Here is a 23,328-nt window from a genome sequence, read left to right as displayed (position 1 = left end):
CGAGACACGTTTATCGTCATCTCCACTTTTTGGATGTAGTTGATAACGCTATACGATCATAACCAGTTTGAAACGGAAGATATGAAAACGTTGACCTCCTAGTTCGCGTTCCTCTCCCAAGATTGTATTGTTTTGTACAGTCTGTCTTAAAAGTACCGCGCAAAGTAACGGTGGATCCATCAAGTCTGACCGAGAAAGTTAATACCGCAATCATATAATCGTGTTCCAGTGGCCAAATGCGCGTGTCAACGAAATCTCGACGTAGATTCTTGTCTTATACAATGATCATAAATAGAGAACTCAACTCGGTTATCTAGTATTTGATGATGAAATGTTCAGTATGATGATGACAGTAGCTGAATATAGAAGACAGGAAAGCTGCAACTTTCGGTGGCTTATATTGGCTTACGAACAGACAGGTAACATAGTGATGAAGTGCGGGGCCGTAGATAAACATAAAAAGTAGAAACAGGCTGCAAGAAACAACTTAATGGAGAGCTAAATCATAAATAATTTATTGCTACATATTACACTGACAAAAATATGAAATATTTGACACATACTATAGCATTTCTGATTTCACGAACGATAAACGATAATTGATAGGATACACAGCTCCAAGTAGCTCAGACCAAGTAGCTCCAAGACACCTTACCATTAATCACGACTAGAGTACATCAGTGAATTGGGGAGCTGGGGATCCCTGAACATTTGACAGATAACACATCCATAGGTGCACGGTCTCAATTTATCGACAGCGCTCTGTGAACACACCCAACATTCGATGGACCGCCTGAGACATCAGACAAAACTTGGACTTATATACCACATACGACTGTGAAACATACCATCACACACGGTATGACAACACATCACTGGGCATCACATTTATGATAGCTGATTGACATTGAGAGTGGAACCCCTATCAGTGGGCACTGGGCAGTGCAGCAGATAGGCGTTGCCTGATAGTCATGTTGACTGACCTGACGGTTGACCCTGCAACAGGTCACCGGAGGCAGCATCCGTTGACCTCTCCCGTTTACCTGGCCCGAGCAGCACGACCCACCGAGCTAGGGAGTCCAGGCTCCACGCATGTAAGGTCAGACGGAGACCCTTCGGGGACAGCCGACTTCAGCGCCCCTGGCGGCCGGGTCCTCCGTTACTGGGGCGCCCCCATGACGGGCGGGCTGAGCGCCGACACCAGCGCCACGCCGCGGTGGATGGCCGAACTGAGCAGCGCCGGGCAGCGCGGGCTGGCCGCCTGCCGCTCCAGTGCCACGCGCAGCTCGGCGAAGATGGTGCGCGAGTAGGGGTTGCGGCGCGAGGCGTACCGCAGCGACAGGAACCGGTAGTAGATGAACGGCACCAGCAGACTGCCGCGGCCGCTGGCGAACAGAGACACACCGGAGTCAGGTGGTGGGTTCATCCGTTGTAAATTCCAGGTGTGGGCCTCATGGATGTCGGTCAGAACTCAGAATTTAGATTTCTAGTTGCGTTCCGAATCAACGAGAGAAAATTTGAAACACATCAACAGAAAGCAGTGATTGACACCCAAGTTCAGTTAAAGAATTCAGAAACATTTCAGCAAAAGCATTTCAGAAACCAATACAAAGCAGCGAGTGCGCCATCTAAAATCTTTCGCAAAATCTTTCTAAAAGTTTCGCAGCCTGTGCGATGAAAAGCTGCTATGAATATGCCTAAAATATGCAATAATAGTACTGAGAGTCTCACATTTATCAGCTATCATATGCAGTAGCCATTACGCCAAAGATATGGTTTTGTGGTTGGCTATTCTAAAAGCTTGCCGGTTCTCCAGACAGATTTTATCATCCGAGACGATCGAAAACGACAATTCCAACACTGCCCGTGCGTTTATGGCCGCATACGTACACGAGCAGCATGGCGACTGTGTAGGGCATCAGGACGATCTCGGCGATGGCGATGGCCCTCAGCATCGCCTGCGACTTCAGTTCGACCAGGGAGATGAGGTAGCGCAGCGGCGCTGCCGAGCTCGGTCCCAGCAGCTGTGGCAGATGGCGCCGTCACGCACAGATAACACCGGGCGGTCGTCAACACGACACGACCGGCGGATACCACAGATGGAGCGGCGCCTGTCGGCTGGGTGTAATCCACCCTGTCTAAGCGCTTCATTAGCGAGACGGCACCTGTGGTCCCACAGACATACACGCATACGTACACACTAACGGTATCTGTTCACTTACATTCCCAAATAACCTCTCCCCCTCCACAGTCACACATATGAACACAGTCTTCGTCGACCTTCATATAATCATCACCTGGAGTCCCCCTTCAAACAGTGCAACGGCCCACTCAAACCCATCCAACTATACAAACAACACACACAATGTTCTTACCTTCACATCGAGTAACGGCAACCCCCTTGCCCACCAAAAACACTTCCAACACACAATACCAGCACAGACGGCCTCCATCGACTCACATCGAGCAGCTGCAGTGTGTAGCTGGAGCTGTGCAGCACGGCGAACAGCGTGACTGGCAGCAGCACCAGCGTCAGGGGCGGCGGCACCACGAACACCAGCGCGTACATGACGTAGTGCGAGGCGTCCTCGAGCACCAGCCGGGCGCCCCACTCGCGAGTCAGCTGCGGTGGAGGCAGACGCTGGCGCAGTCGTAGTATAGAGGTGAGCAGAGCTGCTAGGAGAGCGGACACGTACGCCATGCGCGCCGGGCTGTAGGCACAAGAGAGGGGGAAAGTCATCAGATAGGTTCAATGCTAGACCGGAATGTGGGTGCAGGGAATGTTGATCGTTATCATTGGTACACAGACGGCAGGGGAAGTGGGTTTTCACCCAGATTGGCATGTCAGACCGGGGTGTGGGAGAGGTGATGACAATAAAAGTCACTATCAGTCTACTGCGTGGCTTTTGGATGGCAGTGGCAGGACAGCGAGATGAATGAAATACGGCCCGACGTAGAACAACTAACAGTGATTATGTCAACATTATCCGATAAGGCATCCGCAGTTCCTGGACAAACAGAGGACGAAAGCTGTCAGCTGAAGCAAGGTTGGAAAAGTTGCCGTTTTCTGGTATCAGGATGCGCCAGGAATTTTGTACTCCACTAGAAAATGACAATTTTTGTACTCCAATGACTACGCATCCCACACAAATAAAAGGGTGTGAAATTTGACAATGAACTGTCCATACTCCCTTGTGTTACAGGTACCCAGTGGAAACACAGCTTCTGCAATCCCAGCCCAGGGGCCCAACCCAAGTCAGGGCAAAAACTACAAGTACAATGCACAGCAAAATGAGGATCGAAGAGCCAAATATCCTGCATAACATCCACCAGCCGTGATGAACAACTACCAGGACTGATACTTGTACTGGTACATTGCTGTGTTATGCTTAATAAATTATGTGCTTACGTGGTCCTGTAGACAATGTACATGAAATAAACATGCATGCAAAATGTTGTATTTTGTGAGCTTAATAACTTAGAATGACTTGCATTTGTGCCAAGTCCAAATCCAGGATGATGATGGGGTACAAAGTTATCAAAAATGCCATGGAGTACCTATTGGTCTGGACCAGGGTCTGGACTAAACGCTGCATGTGTACCTATCGTAATAGGGATCATAGGGATATCAAGGAAGCAGACACCGATTAACACATAAATATCATCAAGCTAGACAAGTATCTGCCAGCTGCGAATGAGGTTAATAATTTAGCTGTAACCTTCATCAGTCATGCAATTAAAATGAAACACGGGATAATGCAAGTAAAACTCACAAGCCCGGCCACAAAATGAATGAATACACGTCGCAAGGTATATAAAAATACCATACTATACACTAAACACTACACTATACACATGATACGTCGTATTTATTCCTATCTCCATGCCGCTACCCAAGCCGCTACCTACCACAGCACAAATAAGTGCGCAATGATTGTCTTTTTGTTAGAGATGTTCATATTCTGCACAGCTTCTGTGGAGTCGCGATTCAGTTCTCCTAAGGATGGAATTTTAAATGGTTTTTGATCGGGAGACGACTTGGAATCTTTCGACATTTGCATCGTAACTTTCGCTCAAATAATGATTGTTTGGGGTTTAAAAAAAGGAGAAAAATACAACCTTTCAAAAAATGACCAATTTTTTTCAAATAAAGTGCCGCAACTGTTAATATTGAAGATTTTCTGAACTGGAAACTCGATGATAAAACTTGAAGTAACGACCCCGTACTCCTTTGCCAATTGTATGCTCCACACAGCTCCGTTTCTCATGGCCCGGCCATGACAGATACAAAATTGAGCCTGCTTTCTGATGGTAGGCAGTTTTTGGCCAGAGGACCTATGGTTATTGCGAAATTGGTGTTCAAAGGCTGTACTCCGACCTCTGTCTCCGGGTCCTGTGACCGTAGCGTAGTCGCGACTCCGTGGTGTGTGCTGTGCCAACACTATCGGGCCGTTTATTTCGCCGCGCCGATATTTGTGCCGCTGATGTCGGTACCGGCGCGGCGTTTTCCACGTTTTTGAAGCTGGATGAAGTGATTATATTTTCGCTTGTTTTCCATTGTTGCCTGTTTTCCGTGCTATGAGTATAATTGTAAAAACAACCTAAACAACCTAACAGGTTTTGTCTTTTATAATTGTAATCAAGCGTGGGTCGTGGGCATTGGCATTAGCCGTGGGGTAAGTGAACGTTCCACTTTGATTTTGGTCTGGTTCCTTTCATGATAGTAAATAGGTACCATTAAGCTGACTATGATGATTAATTGATAATTTGACTGTTACCTGGAGTGGAGTCAATATCACTATCATTAACCTCCCAATTGTCTTTGCTGATCTAGGTACTATCAGTTGTCTAACAAATTCAGATAATCTTGCTTTCAGTTATAGCTTGCATTACATTACATTGCATGACTAAGAAGTGCTTCCTGGTGCATACGAGAGCACCAATTTTTGGTTCCCGACTCTCGTCCCTTCTTCTAGCTGCTAACCTAATCCTTACTATGACCAGTGACCACTAACCACTCAATTACGATCACATAGTACTTGCCACTCTCAATAAAAAGTTCTAGCCAATCGTCTTGCTGCGTCACTCGATAAACATTGTTTTCCACACTGTATTGTTTATTCACATGCTTCCAATTCTACATGCATAGGTACAAAGAAACACACTGCACAAAAAAAAACACTATGCAGACGCAATTGACCACCCCAACGCTGTACAGTTGTACTCCACTGGCCCAAAAATTTTGTACTCCACTACCAGAACAAAAAAGTGAAATTCCAACCCTGAGCTGAAGTGTCTATACTCCATACACTAGTTTCCGTTCGAATACGGTATGCACTTTATTCAGATGGGCTAAATTGGGATTTCAAGGAACAGCAATCACCGACCAATCCAATTACCAAACGTTTATATAAATACATGAAAGGTTACTGATCATTCTCATTTTAAGAATCATTTTCCATTTCTATCACTTCCATAGTCCCCCGACTTCAAAAACGTTCTAAGACCAGTTGAATCTAAAGATACCCGTGCTACTACCACGAATGATCGTAACGGGGACCCTGTTTAACGATCCCTTATCTCACCACCACAAAACGTCTCAATCCACATTCCCCGCACTTTTACAAGATATTAATAGAGGGAGCAAAAAATAACGTTCGGGATCAATAAACGTGTGAATATTACTGTCAACGACCGTTCGGCGTTAACAGGCGCTCTTTGTCCGCACGGTAGGTATGATCCAGCTAGCCTCCTGAATAATGTTCTGGTTCAATAATCGTTATTGATAAGGACTTTGATCTAAGAGGCGTTGCTGAATCGTATGCTTCTATGCCAGAAAAACAGATACTGATTATTGCTACAAACGTATCTGATTTGATGATGGCAGTGATAACAATTAGGAGTCGAAGCTATTAACAATTGTATATTAGAACACTAAGTTATGGCCTTGCGGTGGAAAAAGTTCGCCAGCATTGCAGTCGATAGTCGGATCGTCAGCAACCGCAATCAGGATCACTCATAACGCACCGCTCCCCAGAGAGAGGGGGGGGGGGGTCTGCCCACCGCGCCACTCCTCCCGATCTGTGAACGGTGTGCGCGTGGGAAGCCGGCTCCGTGGTCCCACGCCGCCGGCCCGGAGACGTGACACGTCCCATCGGGATCGGTGCATTTTTCTCTCATCTGCAGGCCGCCAGTCCATGCAGCCCGGCTGGAAAAGAGCGCTGCTCGTCCGACGGCTGATGACGGCCGAGATACCGGGCTGGGCGCGACGACCGGAGGCTGGCCTCAGAGCGCGGTCAGACTGCGGGCGGCGCGGACACGGAACGGATCGCGGCACCCACGGCACGCCGCGACATGGCGCTGCTAGGAACCATGCAGGTGAGGAGTCAAACACTGCAGAATAGCATAGACGAGGCGGACCAAGAAACCGCTGCTGTAGAGGCGAATGAATTATCTTCAGGAGTCAACAAAAGTATTTAGCATCCTTACCTACTCAGCACCAACCGATCATCTTTTCCAACTCCTTGTGCTCTTGATTTTCCAAAAATGTATAGTGATTGGCTAAGGTTCCGGCTTTTATTTAATTCAATAGAAACACCTACAGCGGCGATGACGACCAATGGGGGAAAAATCAGCAGCAGTGTAGTGCCTTCAGCACACCATCGTGGTGACGTAAAATATGTCTGGCCGATTCTACCGTGGCTCCAAGACAGCTACGGGCGCAGCGAACAATCTTATTTTCAAGCTTCCATATTTCAAAAACACCGTTCACTGTTGAAGTTTCGTTCATCGGTAGCGTGAAATACATAATGCTTATTACAGCAACTTTTGAGGTAACGCAGCGACGTAGGATTACATTTTACGCACCTCCCCTTCCTAAGGTTCTCCCGAATATCTAAAAAGGCCGGGTAACGTTTATTATCGCAGAGTGATCAGCATGCTGATTAATCCGCGCCAGGGCGCATGGTGGTTCTACCGTAAGATATCGAAGTGGGAGAGGTTTTTGCACCCCTCTTCCTTGAGCGGTTCCTAAGCCACGCAGCGACAGCGGCTAAAGCGTGTTCATGAGGAGTTCTTAAAGTCATGAAAAAGTACTTCTAGGTCATTTTCTAGGTCAGGTCAACGCCGAGGTGACAGGATATCACCAAAGGTCATTTTATTTTGAAATTATTGGATGGACAAAGTAGCGCATAGCTCTAAAAATAGGAACTAGAGCAAGAGCATCGAAAAAAAAACATTGATAAGTCATTCGTATGACAAATAATTGACTAAAAGTTAATGGCTTGACTTCAAGAAGGCAAAAACCGTAAAAATGAGGTTGTTGAGGATAAGTTTTCAGCAATAACTTTTGCCATAAAGTTTGCACAAATATTTGCATCGTGCTTTTCTCGTTGAGAAGCTGGGGCATTCCACGATAGATCGTACCAGGCCCGTCACCCTCATCTCTCATATTTGAATGAAAATTGGTATAAGGGGTAATCATAGACTCAAAAAACACCTGCCAAAATATCAGACTTCTCAGATGAAAACTTTTTGAGTTACATTGCATAAAATTTTCTAAACTTCAGATTGTAAGGGTGAGTTTGATGAGCTATAACTCAAAAACGAGCTAAGCAAGCAACAAACGGTAAACAGCTTTGAACTAACGATGAATCAAAGATTAATACAGTATTTTTAAAGTTGGAAAGAAAAGCTTTATATATTGAAAAAAGTCCTAGTATTTTTTTAAATTGTCCCTTGGCCCTTGGGATCAAAATTTTTGCCATTTTTATTTCTTCAAAATAAACCTCAGGTCATTTAAAATCGACATGCAAAAAAATTAGAAAGGTGTTCTTTCTATAAGTTCCTCATTTAAATGTATACAAAATGGGTTTCCGGGGGTCGGTACGACCCCGGCTCGCCGTTTCGCCTCTAATGGAGCTAGAACCTTGCGGAAAAAACGAGCATGTGCGCCGTTGCAAGATGCATCGAATGATACCACATTTTAAGGTCTCGGGTTCATTGGTGACCCCAGAGGTCATTTCAAGTGACCCAAATTACGGGTCCGGTTTTTGATAGATTACTTCGCAACAAATGGTCGCAGAGCCGCGATTTTAGCATTTTTGTGTTTGCCTAGCTCCGGCGCGTCGAATGGTATACTGTTTGTTCTGGTGAAGTTAGCTTAAGTCGCTGACCTCGGGTCAGCACACTGCCGTGTATTTGGCTCCGCTCCCCGACCGGGCGGCCCAGCCGGCAGCCAGCCCCCAGGCATCACGTGACCGCTTCGAGTCCGGGGCAAAGCCAACCAGCGCGGCGCTGGACAAACAGCGCCGGCACAGAGATGGAACAGTCGGGTCAGGCCACGAAGCTGGGCGAATGAGATCATATTGCACATCATTCGATTCGCAAGGTCTTCCCGAGTCCATTGGTAGCTTTCCCGTCTCTCTAGCTCAATTTGATCGAGAGTTATTGACGAAAAACTCTTATGACACTAGTGACGTACGAATGACGTCACGCAAGGTCAACAATGCAAAAGTGAGGCAAAAATGACTTCAATTGAACTTTCAGTAGCCAGTGATGTCACTAGGCAGCTTTACCACGCCATTTGTAGGCTCTCTTCCGAAATCACAATTCGAGACCATTACGGTGACGCAAAATAAGTACATTCATAGAAAGAACACCTTCCTAATTTTTTGCAGACTACTTAATAATGATCCAAAAATGTTTTAAAGAAAATAAAAATTCAAAAAATTTTGGTCCTAAAGGCATAAAAATGCAACTGAAAGGAAACTCGAGGTGTTATATATCAAAAATAGCATATATTTCAAAATTTTAAAAATTAATATTATTCTTTGTTTCAATGCAAGTTCAATGCCGTATAGCATTTGGCATTTGGATTATCCGTCTTAGAGTTACAGCCCGCCAAACTTGGCGCTACAACGCAAGATCCAAAACATGTTATACACTATAACTCAAAAACCACTCATCTGATAAGCCTGAAATTGTTACAGGAGGATTCAGAGCCCCTGATTACCCCTTAGACCAATTATCGTTAAAATCCGTGATATGAGGGTGTCAAATTGGAAAAAAGTGGTACGATCTATCGTGGAATGCCCCAGCTGGAAAATTCGACCAGGCTCAGGTCATGACCTGAGTTGGGGAGGTCATGGTGTATACACCCGTATTGATGAACTGAACCACAGAACACATCCAAGGTGTTGTCATCTCCCTATCTTGTGTTTAATTTAAGGTATTGCAGAGGACTGTTGGTGAACTTTCATGACCCATATGACCTTACGGTAGGTATTGCGTCAGACATTGTGATGTTTATTCACATTCGATGACAACACAAAAGTAAATATTCTAAATGGCCATATTTAATATTCCATTATTTAGAATATTTAGATTAGAATATTTGCTTTTGTGCTGTCACCGGATGTGAAGTTACGGTAGGGGGTCGCGGGTGCATTTTTTTTTTATTTACTTCGGCCCATGGGCGTAACCACCGCGCTGGAACGCTGGAAATTCCAGCCCATTTTTGGGATGCTGAAATGCCGCCCCTGGTAGAGGAAGTCTGCAATTGGGGGGTTTAGTTTAGGGACTTCAAAACGAAACAAAAGAAACGGCACTGCTCGGTCCACTATACGCCTGACCTCAACGTGCCGTTCCTCACTAAAATACCTAACCTCTATACATGCCGCCCCTCCCAGATGCCCTGCCGCCCCTTCGCACCGACTCTCCCTCAATTTCCTCGGAGCTCTCTGTGCCGCCCCTTACAGAACCGCACCGTCCTCAATGTGCCGTCCTTCCGCATAATGCTCTATCGCCGTCTGTGCCACCCTCCCCAGATGACTTGCCGCCCCTTCCCAGAGCACCTCGGCGCTCTCTATGTGCTGCCCTCGCCACAACTTCCCGCCGCCCTCAATAAGCCGCCCCTCCCCACAATGATCTATCTAGCAGTCGGCGCCGCCCTCCCAAGGCACCTTGCTGCACCGCTACGTGGCGCCCCTCCCCAGACACCTTTCTGCTCTTACACGCCTCCCTTTCCCAGAACGTTTTATGATCCGTCCCTCCCTATAACGCTGTATTATTTCACGTACGTACCTATCTATTATCCAGGGGCGTAGACAGGGGGGCCACTGGACCATGCCCAGCACCATTTGCGATTGAAGGCGCCGAAGGCACCCTCCAATCGCGAATATGTTTACAGGGAAAATGCGGTTGGAGGGCGCCGGAGGGCGCCCTCCAACCGCTTTGTAGGCTGTAGCGCTCTAATCGTAGTGGTAGTCGCCAATTTAAGCCTGTTGATCGCAGCCGTCCTACCTACTGGCGCCCTCATTTTGATCGGAATACCCCTACCATTGGCGGCCTCCTATAAATCGGCGCCCTTACCCAAAGGCGCCCTCCTGTAGGTCGCCGCCCCGCTATCCGTTGGCGCCTTTCGGCTGGTCGGCACCCTCCTACCTACTGCGCCCTCCTGTAGAATTTTGATTGCCGCCGTCCTCCGTTCTGGCATCCTCTTGCTGATCGCCGCCCTCCTACCCATGTGGCGCCCTCCGTGGCTCCCTCTTGTTGAGTGTTGATCGGAACCCTCCTACCTTTTGGCACCCTCGTGTTCCCTCCTACCCACTGGCGCCCTTCTGTTGATCACCGCGCCATCCTACCCACTGGTACTTTCCTGTTGATCGCAGCCCTACTCATGCAGGCGCCCTCCTGTTCAATGTCACCCTCTTGGGCGAAGGCGCCCTCCTCACCATTGCCGCCCTCCTGTTGATCGTCAACCTTGCGCCCATTGGCGACTTCCTGTTAATGATCGCCCTCCTACCTATTGACGACCTGCTGTTGATTGCAGTCATTCTGCCTATTGGCGACCTCTTGTTGATCGCCACCTTCTTATCTATTGGCGCTCTCCTGTTCCTCGCCGCCCTCTTACCTGGTGGCACCTACTTGTTGATTGTCGATCGGGCCCCTCTGTCCTATTGGCGCCCTCCTGTTGATCGCCGCCCTTCTACCCACTGGTGAACTCCTGTTAAACGCCGCCCTCCTACCTTTTGGCGCCCTCCTGTTGATCGCCGCCCTTCTACCCATTCGTGACCTTTTGTTGATTGCCATCATCCTACTCATCGGTGCCCTCTTGCTGATCACCGCCCTCCAGATAATTAACATTCTTCTGTTTTTCGGTGCTCCCCCACCTACTGGCGCCTTCCAGGTGAATGTTGGCCGGGGCCCTCCTTCCTACTGGCGCCCTCCTGTTAATTGCCGCCCTTCTACCCATTGGCACCCTGCTGCTGCTTGCCACTAGCCTACCTATTGGTGCTCTCCTGTCGAATGTCTATCAGGGCTCTCCTATCTTTTGGCGCCTTCCTGTTTAATGCTGATCGGGGGTCCTCCTATTTGGCGCTCTCCTGGACCTGATGATCGCCGCCCTCTCAGTCATTGGTGCCTTCCTGTCGATCGCAGCCCTTCTACCCATTGGCGACCGCTGTTGATCGCTGCCCTTCATTTATCTACGTTTCCCAGCGTGCCGCTCTCTTTCACATATTTGATGCCTTGCCTGTCGAAACTGCCACAGATGAGCGTGCATTTAGCACAATGAATGAAGTAAACCAAAACTCTACGCTCTATGCATGAAACCCGTCTTGGTCTTAGCAGATTGATCTTACAATTATGACATTTAGGTACAGGGATTAGGTATGATAAAGAAGTTAATGGGCACGGCCGCAACAACAAGCATTTGAAATTTCGGCGATTGAAATTGGTTATGTGTTATGTGCTAAGCACTGCATGGGTCTGTGAGAACTAGAAGGCTATAGGGGCTGGTCTGAGGTAATTTAGGTGAGAAGCCCGAAGAGGCTAACCCGCTCTCATGAGGAGCAGTCCTGTTTCGGTTTATGTTTCTGATGCTTGTTGCTGCGCTGCTGCTTCTTGTTGTGAGCTTGTACTAACGCATCTCGTGCTCCGGTATCAATCCGATACGGTGATATGGTGTGGATGCCGCCACCAATTAACTTTTTCTACACCGTCACCCATGGGCGGAGCTTCCTGCACAGTTGGTGTGGCAGGTCCCACCAACCTTTATTTTTGCCCCACCAACTTTTCTAAAAGAGTGAGAAGAGCTTTGAACAAAGAACAAATCAGATGTGCTTAAAAAGCGGAGATAGTGTTTGTTTTCGAAAATTTCGCGCGCCCTCGGCGCAGCATTTCAAGAACACTTTGGCAATAGGAACTTAGTGCCTGTGCCAATCACTTGCAACCTTTTTGCCACTGTGAGATTAACCCAATACCTATCAAGTTTCGCAGCACTGTGCGTCGCAGCTTTCCCTACACACGCAAAAAAAAAACTGGTGGCGTGGTAAAAAACGCCCCCCCCCCCCTCCTGAGCGATCGTTACGGATTTCTATCTCGTCACCGTATGGCGCCCTCCTTGGGTGAGGTGGCGCCCTCCTAACCCTTGCCCCCCTTCGCGATTTTCTAAATACGCCGCTTTCTGTTATGTAAACTTTTAACCAGGATAGCTTACTTCCTGTGGCTGCCCTAAAATTGCCGGCTAGGTTTGACGCCAACCAGTCAGAACTCAGATCCCATTGCAATTGAACTACCCTGAATGAAGTGAACTATTTAAGAGTGTACCTATCATTTATCAATCCGGTGCGTAGTAGGGCAAAGTCAAACTGCTAGCAACGGGCTGACCGCCCATCTTACGCATGCATATCTACCTCATAAAGTATCAATATCTCATACACCAGAGCCTTGGCGGGTTATTTACGTCTGCCCCTTATAACGTGTAGTCAGTTGACTGCTGATTATTGCTTTAATTTCCCAAAGCGAAAGTATATTAACCCTCGCCCGTATTGGTGTTTTTTTCAGCCGCGAACGTATAGGGGGGGGACCTTGCCGTTTGGCCCCTGATCGAGCTAGAGCTTCGCGGAGACACGACCGTGTTGCCCGTGACGAGAAGAAGCCGATGATACCCAATTTTAAGGTCTTAGGTTATCGGTTGACCTTCCACGTCAGGTCAATGACCCAAATGTCGGGAAAATCGGGACCTGTTAGAACGTCGTAAAGGGTGGCTGCTATGGAGTTTTCGGGGTGCTGATCACGCATATTATGTTAATTATAATCATAGATGATGTCTTCATGCATTTGGCCAGGTCGGGTCAGGTCAGGTCAGGTCAACCAGTAAGGGTTTTGTCGGGTATTCGTAATGGGTGGCAACCGCCTCTGACAGCTTCGTAACATGCTTCGAAGGCACCAAAACTACTTCGTAAATGTTCAAATGGCTGCTAGATTGGAATTTAGCTCCAAAAACTAACCTAGAAACATGTAAAGCTCGAAAAAGTGAACCGAGGTCATCAAAGGTCAATGACCTGACCTGACCTTCCGGTGACCTTGACACCCACCCTTATGCATGGGAGCACCATCATATCCCATGTCTGAACGCATGAAACCACGAAAAGACCGCAAACGCGCGGCTTATGCGAGCCGACATACGCCGAATCGCGATTCCTGCCAAACATGGTGTCGAAAAGTGGGTCAAAGGTCATTAGGGTCAGGGTCATGAAATTTTCAGGGCAGGTGTAAACTTGATTAACGCGAGGGTACTGAAAGTTTCGTCGCGATCGGCCGCTTTTTACGCGAGTTATCCGCGAAAAACCGAGGGGTGGTCCGTTCGACCCCCCCCCCCCCCCCCCGATACGGGCGAGGTTAATACACAAACACATCGGCCCTCAAACACTCACCTCTGGCTCCCAAAATATAAGTGCCGCCCTTCCCTTCGCATTTGATGCCGCCCCCGGAGGGAGTTATTTCCAGCCCATTTTTTAAGGAGTGATTACGCCCCTGCTTCGGCCCTACTCCCTATTCGATATTTACTTTATGAACGACGACTGAGTGTTAAAATAGTGAATTTAGTTTAGTTCGAAAAAGGAAAAATGCAGAATTTCGCAATTGACAGAAATGGGCAGGTTGTAAAATAATCGGGAAACTTTAAACTCTGAGGAAAAGTTATAGTCAAGCATTGTTGGTGAACTTTTAAGAGCGAAGATGACCTGTGAACTGAGTAGTGACCCGACTTTTTATCTGGTAAACAAATGACCGTGTCCGTGACCGTTAATGACCGTTAACCTTTAACAAATGACATGACCATTAACAAATGACCGTGGACCACCATGCTAGGAATTCGTAAAAACTACGAATGTACATACCGTGTTTGAGATTCACAACAAAAAGCCAGTCGAAGTCAGGCAGGACGGTCTTCCCATCCATGAGAAAGAATGCCTGACAACAAAGCAGGCAAAATTTAGAAGGATCTAACCAGCTCCGATTCTGTGTAATTAACAATTGACATGGAATCCCAACTTCCCACAAAAGAAAACGAGATGAATCAACGTTTTAGATCATGGAAAGTGTGTACCCGCGATCCCGAGCCTTTTTAGAATCTCGGTGCAAACCTTCTCATCACGATTAATCGATACTTATCAATCACCGGGCTGCTGAGATGTACCCGCCACTTTTTGTTATCTCCAACACACTCAGGAACCACCGAATCGTGGGGAGATTATATTCCAAGGTCTTGGTGTAACGGTTCTCACTCATCTTCCCATGGCTGGGATGCGTGTGAACAGTTCAGTGCTGTGTGTGGTTTGTGAGCTGAATGCGATTTGTTCTAACCGTCTCATTGGCCAGCTACAAAGGCTAAGGTGATGTCGGAATTTGCGGAAGGATGGCGTTGTAAACATTTTACGAAACACGGTTGATAACATTTTGAGGAACATCGAACACGAATTCCGCAGCTAACAAGCTGTGAGAAAGAAATGAAATCCGAGTGTTAAAGCGCTATAGGTACGCCGTAATACAAGTGATCAGACAACGGGAAATTAATGGCTCTTTGGAACACTATTTTTGCCTTCCAATATTGCGTTGACTATTGTCTGCTTCACATTCTGAACTGTCAGGGCAGCTCATGTCACTCTTTGCTCGGAGTAGCTGAAATCAAATATGCATTAAAGACGTCAATAGGTTTTCGCTATTTGCATGGTAGTCGTCAGTCACTTTATAGCAAAATGAGTGCTGCAGAGAAAACCCTGCCGCCTGCGTCATCTTTTGACTAGGTATGAACTGAACTGAGCATCTTACGAGGTCGTCGCCGAATTGATGACCATTAGGCACTGACCATTAACTTATTAGGGCGTTTTCAGTTTGCATGAGTACAACCATAGCTGTTATCTATGGAGTTCTGACTGGCGGAGAGCTACATTAAATACAACTGGACAACAATTCTGATGGTATTATGTTCCGTTTCCCAGATTCTGCTGATACTGCTTTTAGCCGGCCACAGTCTGGCTGAGACGTCCGTCTTCAGCGGTCCCCGGCCGAGCGCCCGTTTCATTCCGCCTCCACCGACTCTCCAGGACGTCAGCAGCGCTTCCGGAGGCATCATCGACGTCTTCGTGGAGGACCAGGAGGCGGCGCCGCCGTCTGCAGACGGCGAGACGGCGCCGCCGCCCGCCGACGACTGCATGCCGTTCGCCAGCGTCCCGGGGCTGGTCGGCAGGATGATGGCCGGCCAGGCTCCGGCCACCTGTTCGTTCGCGGATGGGTCTGTGGGCGTGTCGGCCGGCCGGACGCCGTCGCCGCCGGCCGCCACCGGGCCGCCGCTGGAGCCGCGCGCGCCGCTCGCACCTCTACCACTGCCCGTAGGCGCCGACCAGCACCTGGCCTCGGCCGTCCGCCAGCTAGACGCCATGGTGCGCCTCGAGCGGAGACTGAGTGACCAGGTGCCCCTGGCCCCCGAACGGCTGAACACGCTGCACTTCAGATCGGACGCTGCGTCACAGCACCAGGGCCGCCGCGCACTTCGGGACCTCATGGTCATCCAGCTGGCCAGCAACAGCTCCACCAGAGCTGCATCCGCGACGACCACCACCACGACCACACAGAGCAGGTCCGGCAACGGGAGGACCATGCGTGTGACGGTGCGCAAAACCATGGTAGGAGAAAAGCGCGTTCCCGGCTGCGAGATCGAGCCCGAGATCTCCTGCAACAGGAGTAACAAGTACAGAACAGCGGACGGCAGCTGCAACAATCTGAAAGTAAGTTTCTTTTCTATTCAATTGCTAAAATCAGTCTCTGTCTCACAAGGCTGGTTAGTTCATGCATGAACTCCTGTTATTGTTGTCATCGCTTGCAGATGCATTCCATATTTGTGTATGGATCTGAGCCCTGGTCGGTACCGCAAAAAAGTTTACGATGTAGGTATTGCTCCCAAGCTCACCCCGATGTCTCGCTTTCAGACACCCTCACTGGGTCGCAGCGGAACTGGCCTACACCGTCTCCTGAACAGCACCTTCTCGGACGGGATCTTCGGCCCGCGCCTGCTGGGCAGTGGCGGCTCCCCGCTGCCGTCCGCTCGCCGTCTGTCGGCCAGCCTTCTCTCCACAAACGCCAATGCAGATGGCCGCGTGGCCGTCAGTCTTCCCGTGTTTGCCGAGTTCCTGTCGCATGACCTGCAGCAGACGGGGGTTTTCCGACTGGAGGGAGACCGGCCGCTGGACTGCTGCGCCGCCGACAACCACCCGCAGTGTCTGCCGATCAGCGTGAGCGGCGATGATCCCGTGTTCAGTGCCGCGGGCCGGCGATGTATGAGCATGACGCGATCGCTGCCGGCACCGGAGCGGCAGTGCCTCCCGCGGCCGGCAGCGCCACTCTCCCGGCAGACGGCGTTCCTGGACGGCTCGGGTCTGTACGGTGCCACCGCGGCCGACACCCGGCGACTGAGGGAGCTCCGGGGCGGCCGCCTGCGCAGCAACGACGGCCTCCTGCCCACGCGCGACGCCAGAGACGCGACTGCTGAGAACGCCATCTTGAGCGCAGTGACTAGCGGACGGCGGCGACGGGACGCTTTTGGCAGACCCAGCATCGGCTTCCAGGACAACGGCCTGTTTCCGCGACACCCGTTCAGTGCGCAGTTCGGAGGCGTACTGCAGCCACCACATCTAGGGCCATTCGAACCATTCAACACGCCATTGGGTGTACCCATGGATATACTTCAAAATGGACGCTTCGGCGACTTCGGGAACGGTTTTCTGAACGCTCCCTTGCAGCAAAGCACTCCTGTGGATGTAGCACATTTCGGTGCAGGTCCACAATCACATGTAACCTTCAATAACGGATATGTAAGCACTGCGACCAAGATCCAACACCCTACAGCAGGCAACCCACTCGGAAAAACACTAAGTGCATCTTCCTTTCTACAGGGCGGTCCTGGGGACCTAACAAAGGAACCAAAGAAATATCCGCATTTTAAGGGGGATGATAAAATCGGAAACATTTTTCCACGTCTGCAAAACAACGTTTTTCCCTCTGACACCGCCGATAAAAGATCCGAATCATTCCCGTCCGTTCCAAGACCATCAGGTCGTTATGGGCCCCCTAAAGACTACGAAGGCCATTCTGAGAAAAATGATTACCTTCCAAACGGAAAAACACAACTCTTCCCAGGGTTCAATGAAGAGTTCGACCGCCTTTTCTCAGATAGACGTCCTGCAACCGAAAACTCACCCTTCAAGAACGAATTCCTTGGTCGAATCGTTGCGGGTGCGCCAAGAAGCACCTCTCCAGCATTCTCGCCGGCCAGCCAGCCACTGTCCCGCGGTCCACAGCGAGCATCCGCAGACGAGGTGGAGGAGTTCCTTCCCAGTCGAACACCGTCCCGAAATATCGCGCCAGGGCTCATCTCCTCGCGTCTTCGGGCTCCTAGCGAAGTCCCACCGCAGGAATTCAGCAGTGCATCTGTCGATCCGACGTTAAACGAAGTAGCTCCTGAGCGAGGCCCACTGAATGACGATCTATCGATAGAGGTAGGCTCGCCGATAGGCAATGTCGATCAAAGTTCCCTCATCAACGTGGACGTGGATGCCGACGGCGAGTCAGAGACGTCAAGCAACTCATTCTTCGGTCCATCCGCTGACCAGTCTTGCAGCGCTGGCTGTCGCGACTGCACCTGTTTCGACGCAGGCAACCATCGTGCCAACGAACAGTTGCACGTAGCATTGCTGCACACAGTTTGGTTGCGGGAGCATAACCGCGTGGCGGGTGAGCTCGCCAGGAATCACCCGGACTGGGACGACGAGCGACTGTTCCAGGAGGCGCGCCGTGTGGTCGTGGCCCAACTGCAGCACATCACCTACAATGAGTTCGTGCCGGGCACGCTGGGCTACGAGTACGCGGCAACGCGCGGCCTCCTGCCGCTGTCCGTCGGCTTCTCGCCGCTCTACAATGCGTCAGTCGACCCCAGACCGGCCGTCGAGTTTAGTACCGCGGCATTCCGAGCGGGACACAGCAAGCTGCAGGGTATGCTGCGACTGGTTTCCCGCAGCGGTCAGGTGGACAACTCCAAACTGACTGATGGCGCCTTTAACCCGGCACCGCTAGTCGATGGACGCTTCTTCGTGAGGCTGGCGCGCGGCATGATCGACCAGCCCGCCGAAGGCACAGACGCCAACTTCGCGGCGGCCGTGCACGGGGAGATGCTCGGCGGAGTCGACCTGCCGGCGCTGACAATACAGCGCGGCCGCGATCAAGGTCTGGCTACGTACCCAGCTGCGGTGCAGCTTTGTCACGGCAAAACCCTCGCGTCCTGGAACGACTACTCGACCTTCATGGACGCTGAGGCAGTGGTAGAACTGCGTACCGCCTACGCCGATCCGTCTGACGTGGACCTCTACATCGGAGGCATGATGGAGCGGCACGCGGAGGGCGCCGACCTCGGGCCAACGTTCCAGTGCCTCGTCGGTGACATGTTCTACCGGCTGCGCGTGGGCGACCGCTTCTTCTACGACAACGCCGATCAGGCGGGCACCTTTGACGATGCCCAGCTGAACGAGCTACGAAAGGCGAGCATGGCGCGTATCCTGTGTGACAACGTCGGCGGCGACTTTGACGGCGTGCAACCGATGGCAATGCTGCGACCTGACGAAAGGGAGAATCCAATCGTGTCGTGCTCCTCGCAAGCGCTGCCAAGAGTCAACCTTGGCGTCTTTTGAGAATCTGCATCGGTGCATGAGCACTGAGCAGTGCGACCTTCCTCGTTATCAGTGCGGAATGCGCGCCCTTGCCGAGCATTTTCACGAATACATTGATTTGATGCGCATGCATACCCCTGCATAGCTGTAGAAAAGCAATCAACGTCCCAACTTGTTCTTTTTAAACGACAACAACTTTCGCTGTTAGACTGGCGTAGGTAACTCTAATTCTGCTGCAAAATGGTAACAATCTAACTTCCAGAAGTAGTTACGTGAGGACGACTATCGCTTAGCTACTGCATTATGTATACTCATCATGACTTTGCCGTTGATATGTGCCATATGTAGTTACTACTTGTAGCGGCTTACAGCCGTGACAAATTGAGTATATACATACATACATACAAATACATATCTTGAGCCTCGTACCTGTATGTTGTGTATCCACGACGACACACACGACATTGGCTATCAGACATTTGAACTACATTTAACACTTCTAGTATGAAGGTATTATGACACGAGGAATAAATTATCAACGAGGAAACAAGATACACCAGGGCTACAGGGGGAAAATGCATTTCACCCAATAATCAGTAGGTAGGCGCACGAATCGCATTCCGCAAGTTTGAGCCTACCCAGTGTCCTATACGAATTTGAAATTAGGGGACGTTATGATAAATACAGAGTTGATGATGAATTGGTGAAACAGGTACGTGAGCATGAAGCACAAACAGGCTGGAAACCATTGCTGTACCAAAAAAGGAATCATGTGGTTATACAGGGTGGACCAAAAAGGATGGAAACATTTTGAACTCGCATAAAACATGCATTATTACATGCATGTGACTGGAAATGGTACCAAACGAGAGTAGGTACATTTCGTGAAAATTCATAAGGGCATCACTCTCATCTGCTTTCTCTCGTTTTCAGTCTATCACAGCAAATGTTCGAAGAGACCACATTCGCGAGACAGGCACAGAGCGGCCGGTCTGGTGGCTGACGCGATAGCCCGACGACACATGTTCGCTGGTATGGCTCACACAGTCTTGGTGATCGCTCTCTTCAGGTCACAGAGACCTTCCTTGTAGACCTGGCCCTTGAGATGAGATGATAAAGAAGTCACTGCACAGCAGCAAGGTCACCGAAATGGTGTGCCCTCAGCGGAGAATGAATCGTGGGTCCACTTTGGTTCGAGGAAGGGAGCGGCGACACCGTGACCGTCAATCAACAGCGCATACTAGGCGGCGCTGAGGAAGTTCTGAGAGCGAGTCCAAACGAAGCATGGCAGCCTCATCAGTAATCATAGACCTTATGTGGCTCCAGCAAGACGGTGCGCCTCCTCACATCGCAAAAACAACGCTCAAGTGCATCGAAAGCCACTTCGGTGACCGGCTGATATCCCGCGGTGACAGTCGGAACTGGCCTACCTGCTCATCCGACCTGACCCATATGGATGTTTTACTGTGGGGCCATCTCAAGGGCCAGGTCTACAAGGAAGGTCCAGAAAGCCTTTGAACTGAAGAGAGCGATCAGCAAGGCTGTGTGAGCCACACACGTGGGCTATCGTGTCAGCAGCCAGGCTGGTCGCTCTGTGCCTGTCTCGCGAAGGTGGTCACTTCGAACATGTGCTGTGAGAGACTGAAAACGAGAGAAAGCATATGAGAGTGATGCCATTATGAATTTCCACGAAATGTACTCTTGTTTGGTATCATTCCCAGTCACATGCATGCAATGATACATGTTTTATACGAGTTTAAAATGTTTCCATCCTTTTTGGTCAACCCTGTATCACAAAGTTGGAAAGCTATGAGTTTATGGATGATGAAACACATATAACAAGAGTACATTATTCCTGACCTTGGAAATTGAAAATTAAGATTCCAAGAGCACAACCTGTAACCTCAAAGGTTATATCAAACACAGGCTATGGACTGCCCTGCAACAGACCATCCAATCAGAGTTATGAAGTTAAGATCCTATTAGAATTCCTGAGTCAGACACAGCAAGCAATGGAGTGCATAAAGCCTGGACTCTCCAACTTCAAACAGGTGGTGGCTATCTAGCAAAAAATGAGTGCATTCTCATGCACCAGCAAAACAGCTGGTGCACAAGGAGGAGAAATAAGGTGGACAGAGGACAAAAATATGTAGTGGGTACTTACAATATGATTGGTACCAAGTATGCCATGGCAGCCAAAATCTGGAAGATCCTAGAGCAGTACATGATAAATGATGTCAAATCCCTGGAAACATGCTCTTTGATAGCATGAATTCCACCAGATGGTACTGGCCCTGAATCTTCAGGCTCAGACTTGTTCTCACTAGATGATGATTCTGCCATTTTTTCAGGGTATTTTCAACCTGAAATGTAAAACAGCATTCAACTTTCCATGAAGTTAGAAAATATGCATAAAAGAAGCAGCAACAGCTGCAGAGCAATGAAGACAATGATATATTCAAGGCAAGCATGTCAGACACCATACACCATGTTTGATGTTACAGCCTAGAATTGCTGAAAATAAGCATGACAGCACCAGGTAACAGTAACCTGAGTAGGTGTGAATGTTTGTAGGAGTTACATAGGTGTCAGGTAGTTGCAAGGTTGGGCGAGGACAGGTTGAGCTAGTTTTGAATATGCTTTTTCAATACAATTTATTATTTGCTTTGGTGCCCTATTTGGCACAGACCTAACATTTGATTCACCAGATAATTTGTAACACACTTTTACAGCCTTACTTAACACCTAATTAGCACCTAACTAGCACTTATAGCAATGCATGTGTATAAACCTGCTTAAAACCTTTACCTATGTATTTAACACCCCTCGCCATGTCAGGTAGGTACCTACCAGGGGCAGGGTCTGGGGTCACACATCCCACAAGGCCCCATATATGGGGACCTTATAAGGTCTAAAGCCATAAGACCCCACCAGCTTGTCATTTTGTTCAAGGTAACCAGGTACTAACTCACAATTGCCATACATTTTGACTTTGAATTGAACAAAGCAGCTAGAATAACAATGAAACATAGGTACTCAGCAGTCAGCTAGAAATGATGGAGCCCAAGCATGATGCACAAGATATTCCTATGCTACTGCAACAGGTAAAGCTGAAATTTTCAACATTCCTAACCCAAAAACCAAAGCTAAGTGCAAAAATAGTCAATTTGCTTTAACTCCAAAATGCTCTTTTTAAAATGCATGCTATGTTTTGAAAACAGAAAGCGATGGCTGATGGGGTAATTCAATAGAAATCCAACTGACAAACTTTTAGCAATTAACCATAAAAAATTCACATCCTTAAAAATCAAAATCAGCATCAATTTTTATCCAGCCAGAAATGAGTTGACATTCACTATGTTTCCTCGACACATCCAAATAGATTTAACTTAATTTCACATGCATTTTTTTTTATACTATTCACCTTATGCAAAAATGAGCGTTAATATGGTTTCAGACTAATCCTATATTTACAATTTTCAATGATGTCTAAATGACATGATGGAGAAAACCATTTTGCAAAATTTGCAGCTAACTTGAACTTGTGCCGTGAAAACGTAGGTAGTAAATCTACTTGGTAGTGCTGCTGGTGCCTGGCAGCCAGACTGACTATATTGTTATATGACGAGATTTATCCGGTCGTGTAGATATCACACAGACAGTTAAAACAAATAAGAAGTCAATTAAAAATAAAAGAATTAGCTCACCCTTCTCGGCTACTTCCGCCACCTCCGGTCCCGAATCTCAATCTCTGTTCGTTAGCAGAACCAGCACGTTGGATGAGCTCTGCCCTATGGAAAAGCTTTTAGTTGTTGGGACGTTCCATGTCTGTTGTTATTTGAGAAATGGAATTCAGTAGCCAACAGATTCGCTATTCATGTTTTTGTAACTATCTTACACCATAATTTCTTCATGACGCGTTAGCGTTGACTACCTTCTCCGGTCGCCATAGAAACTGATTCTGCGACAGCGTTAGCACAATCGATCCCGAACAGGGTGGTGTTTCACGGTCGTTGCAGCGCATTTCGCGAGCTGACGTCACACCTGTGGTGAATGGTGCTATGGGGCTTGTTTGTGTTTCCAAGATTCTTACAGATAGGTGTTTCCCAATCCATGGCAGCCCAACTGCTGGCAGCGTCGGTGAAACCGGTGAAACACCGCCCGCGGCCCGGATGCGATATATGTGTATTCGGGGTCTAATTGAATTAAGATGAGGCAACTAAAAAAATAACAGTAAAAAACTTATTTCATGACCCATCCCAGACCTTCGATGTTCAACGCAATGCTATAGAAGTCCGTACAACGAGCCGAATTAATCTAAAACTAA

At 48.7% G+C, this 23,328-nt stretch overlaps 2 protein-coding genes across 9 annotated transcripts; one reads left to right on the top strand and one right to left on the bottom strand.

Moving 5' to 3' along the window:
• Positions 1-379: 379 nt before the first annotated feature.
• Positions 380-23,115, bottom strand: LOC122372627 (transmembrane protein 33-like). Of its 8 annotated transcripts, none has more exons than XM_043350069.1 (5): positions 23,095-23,115; positions 21,166-21,364; positions 2,462-2,711; positions 1,891-2,024; positions 380-1,385 (listed from the first exon to the last, which is right to left on the bottom strand). In XM_043350069.1, the coding sequence occupies exons 2-5, from the start codon at positions 21,342-21,344 to the stop codon at positions 1,160-1,162; spliced, it is 789 nt and encodes a 262-aa protein (XP_043206004.1). In that variant the 5' UTR covers positions 21,345-21,364; positions 23,095-23,115; the 3' UTR covers positions 380-1,159. The 8 variants fall into 8 exon arrangements, with proteins under 8 accessions (XP_043206004.1, XP_043206008.1, XP_043206010.1 ...); XM_043350073.1 differs by lacking the exon at positions 23,095-23,115 and adding an exon at positions 22,709-22,929; XM_043350075.1 differs by lacking the exon at positions 23,095-23,115 and adding an exon at positions 22,662-22,705.
• On the top strand, positions 4,419-19,429 carry LOC122372626 (chorion peroxidase-like). Its single transcript, XM_043350068.1, has 4 exons — positions 4,419-4,676; positions 6,187-6,378; positions 15,285-16,070; positions 16,272-19,429. Exons 2-4 carry the CDS (start codon positions 6,355-6,357, stop codon positions 19,020-19,022), a joined length of 3,561 nt encoding a protein of 1,186 aa, XP_043206003.1. The 5' UTR covers positions 4,419-4,676; positions 6,187-6,354; the 3' UTR covers positions 19,023-19,429.
• Positions 23,116-23,328: the final 213 nt, after the last annotated feature.

Source organism: Amphibalanus amphitrite, unplaced genomic scaffold, assembly GCF_019059575.1.
Source record: "Amphibalanus amphitrite isolate SeventyFive unplaced genomic scaffold, NRLGWU_Aamphi_draft 001379F_arrow, whole genome shotgun sequence".
Lineage (NCBI taxonomy): Eukaryota > Metazoa > Arthropoda > Thecostraca > Balanomorpha > Balanidae > Amphibalanus > Amphibalanus amphitrite.
Note: the sequence above shows the minus strand (reverse complement) of the source record. Positions and strands in the feature narration are given on the sequence as shown.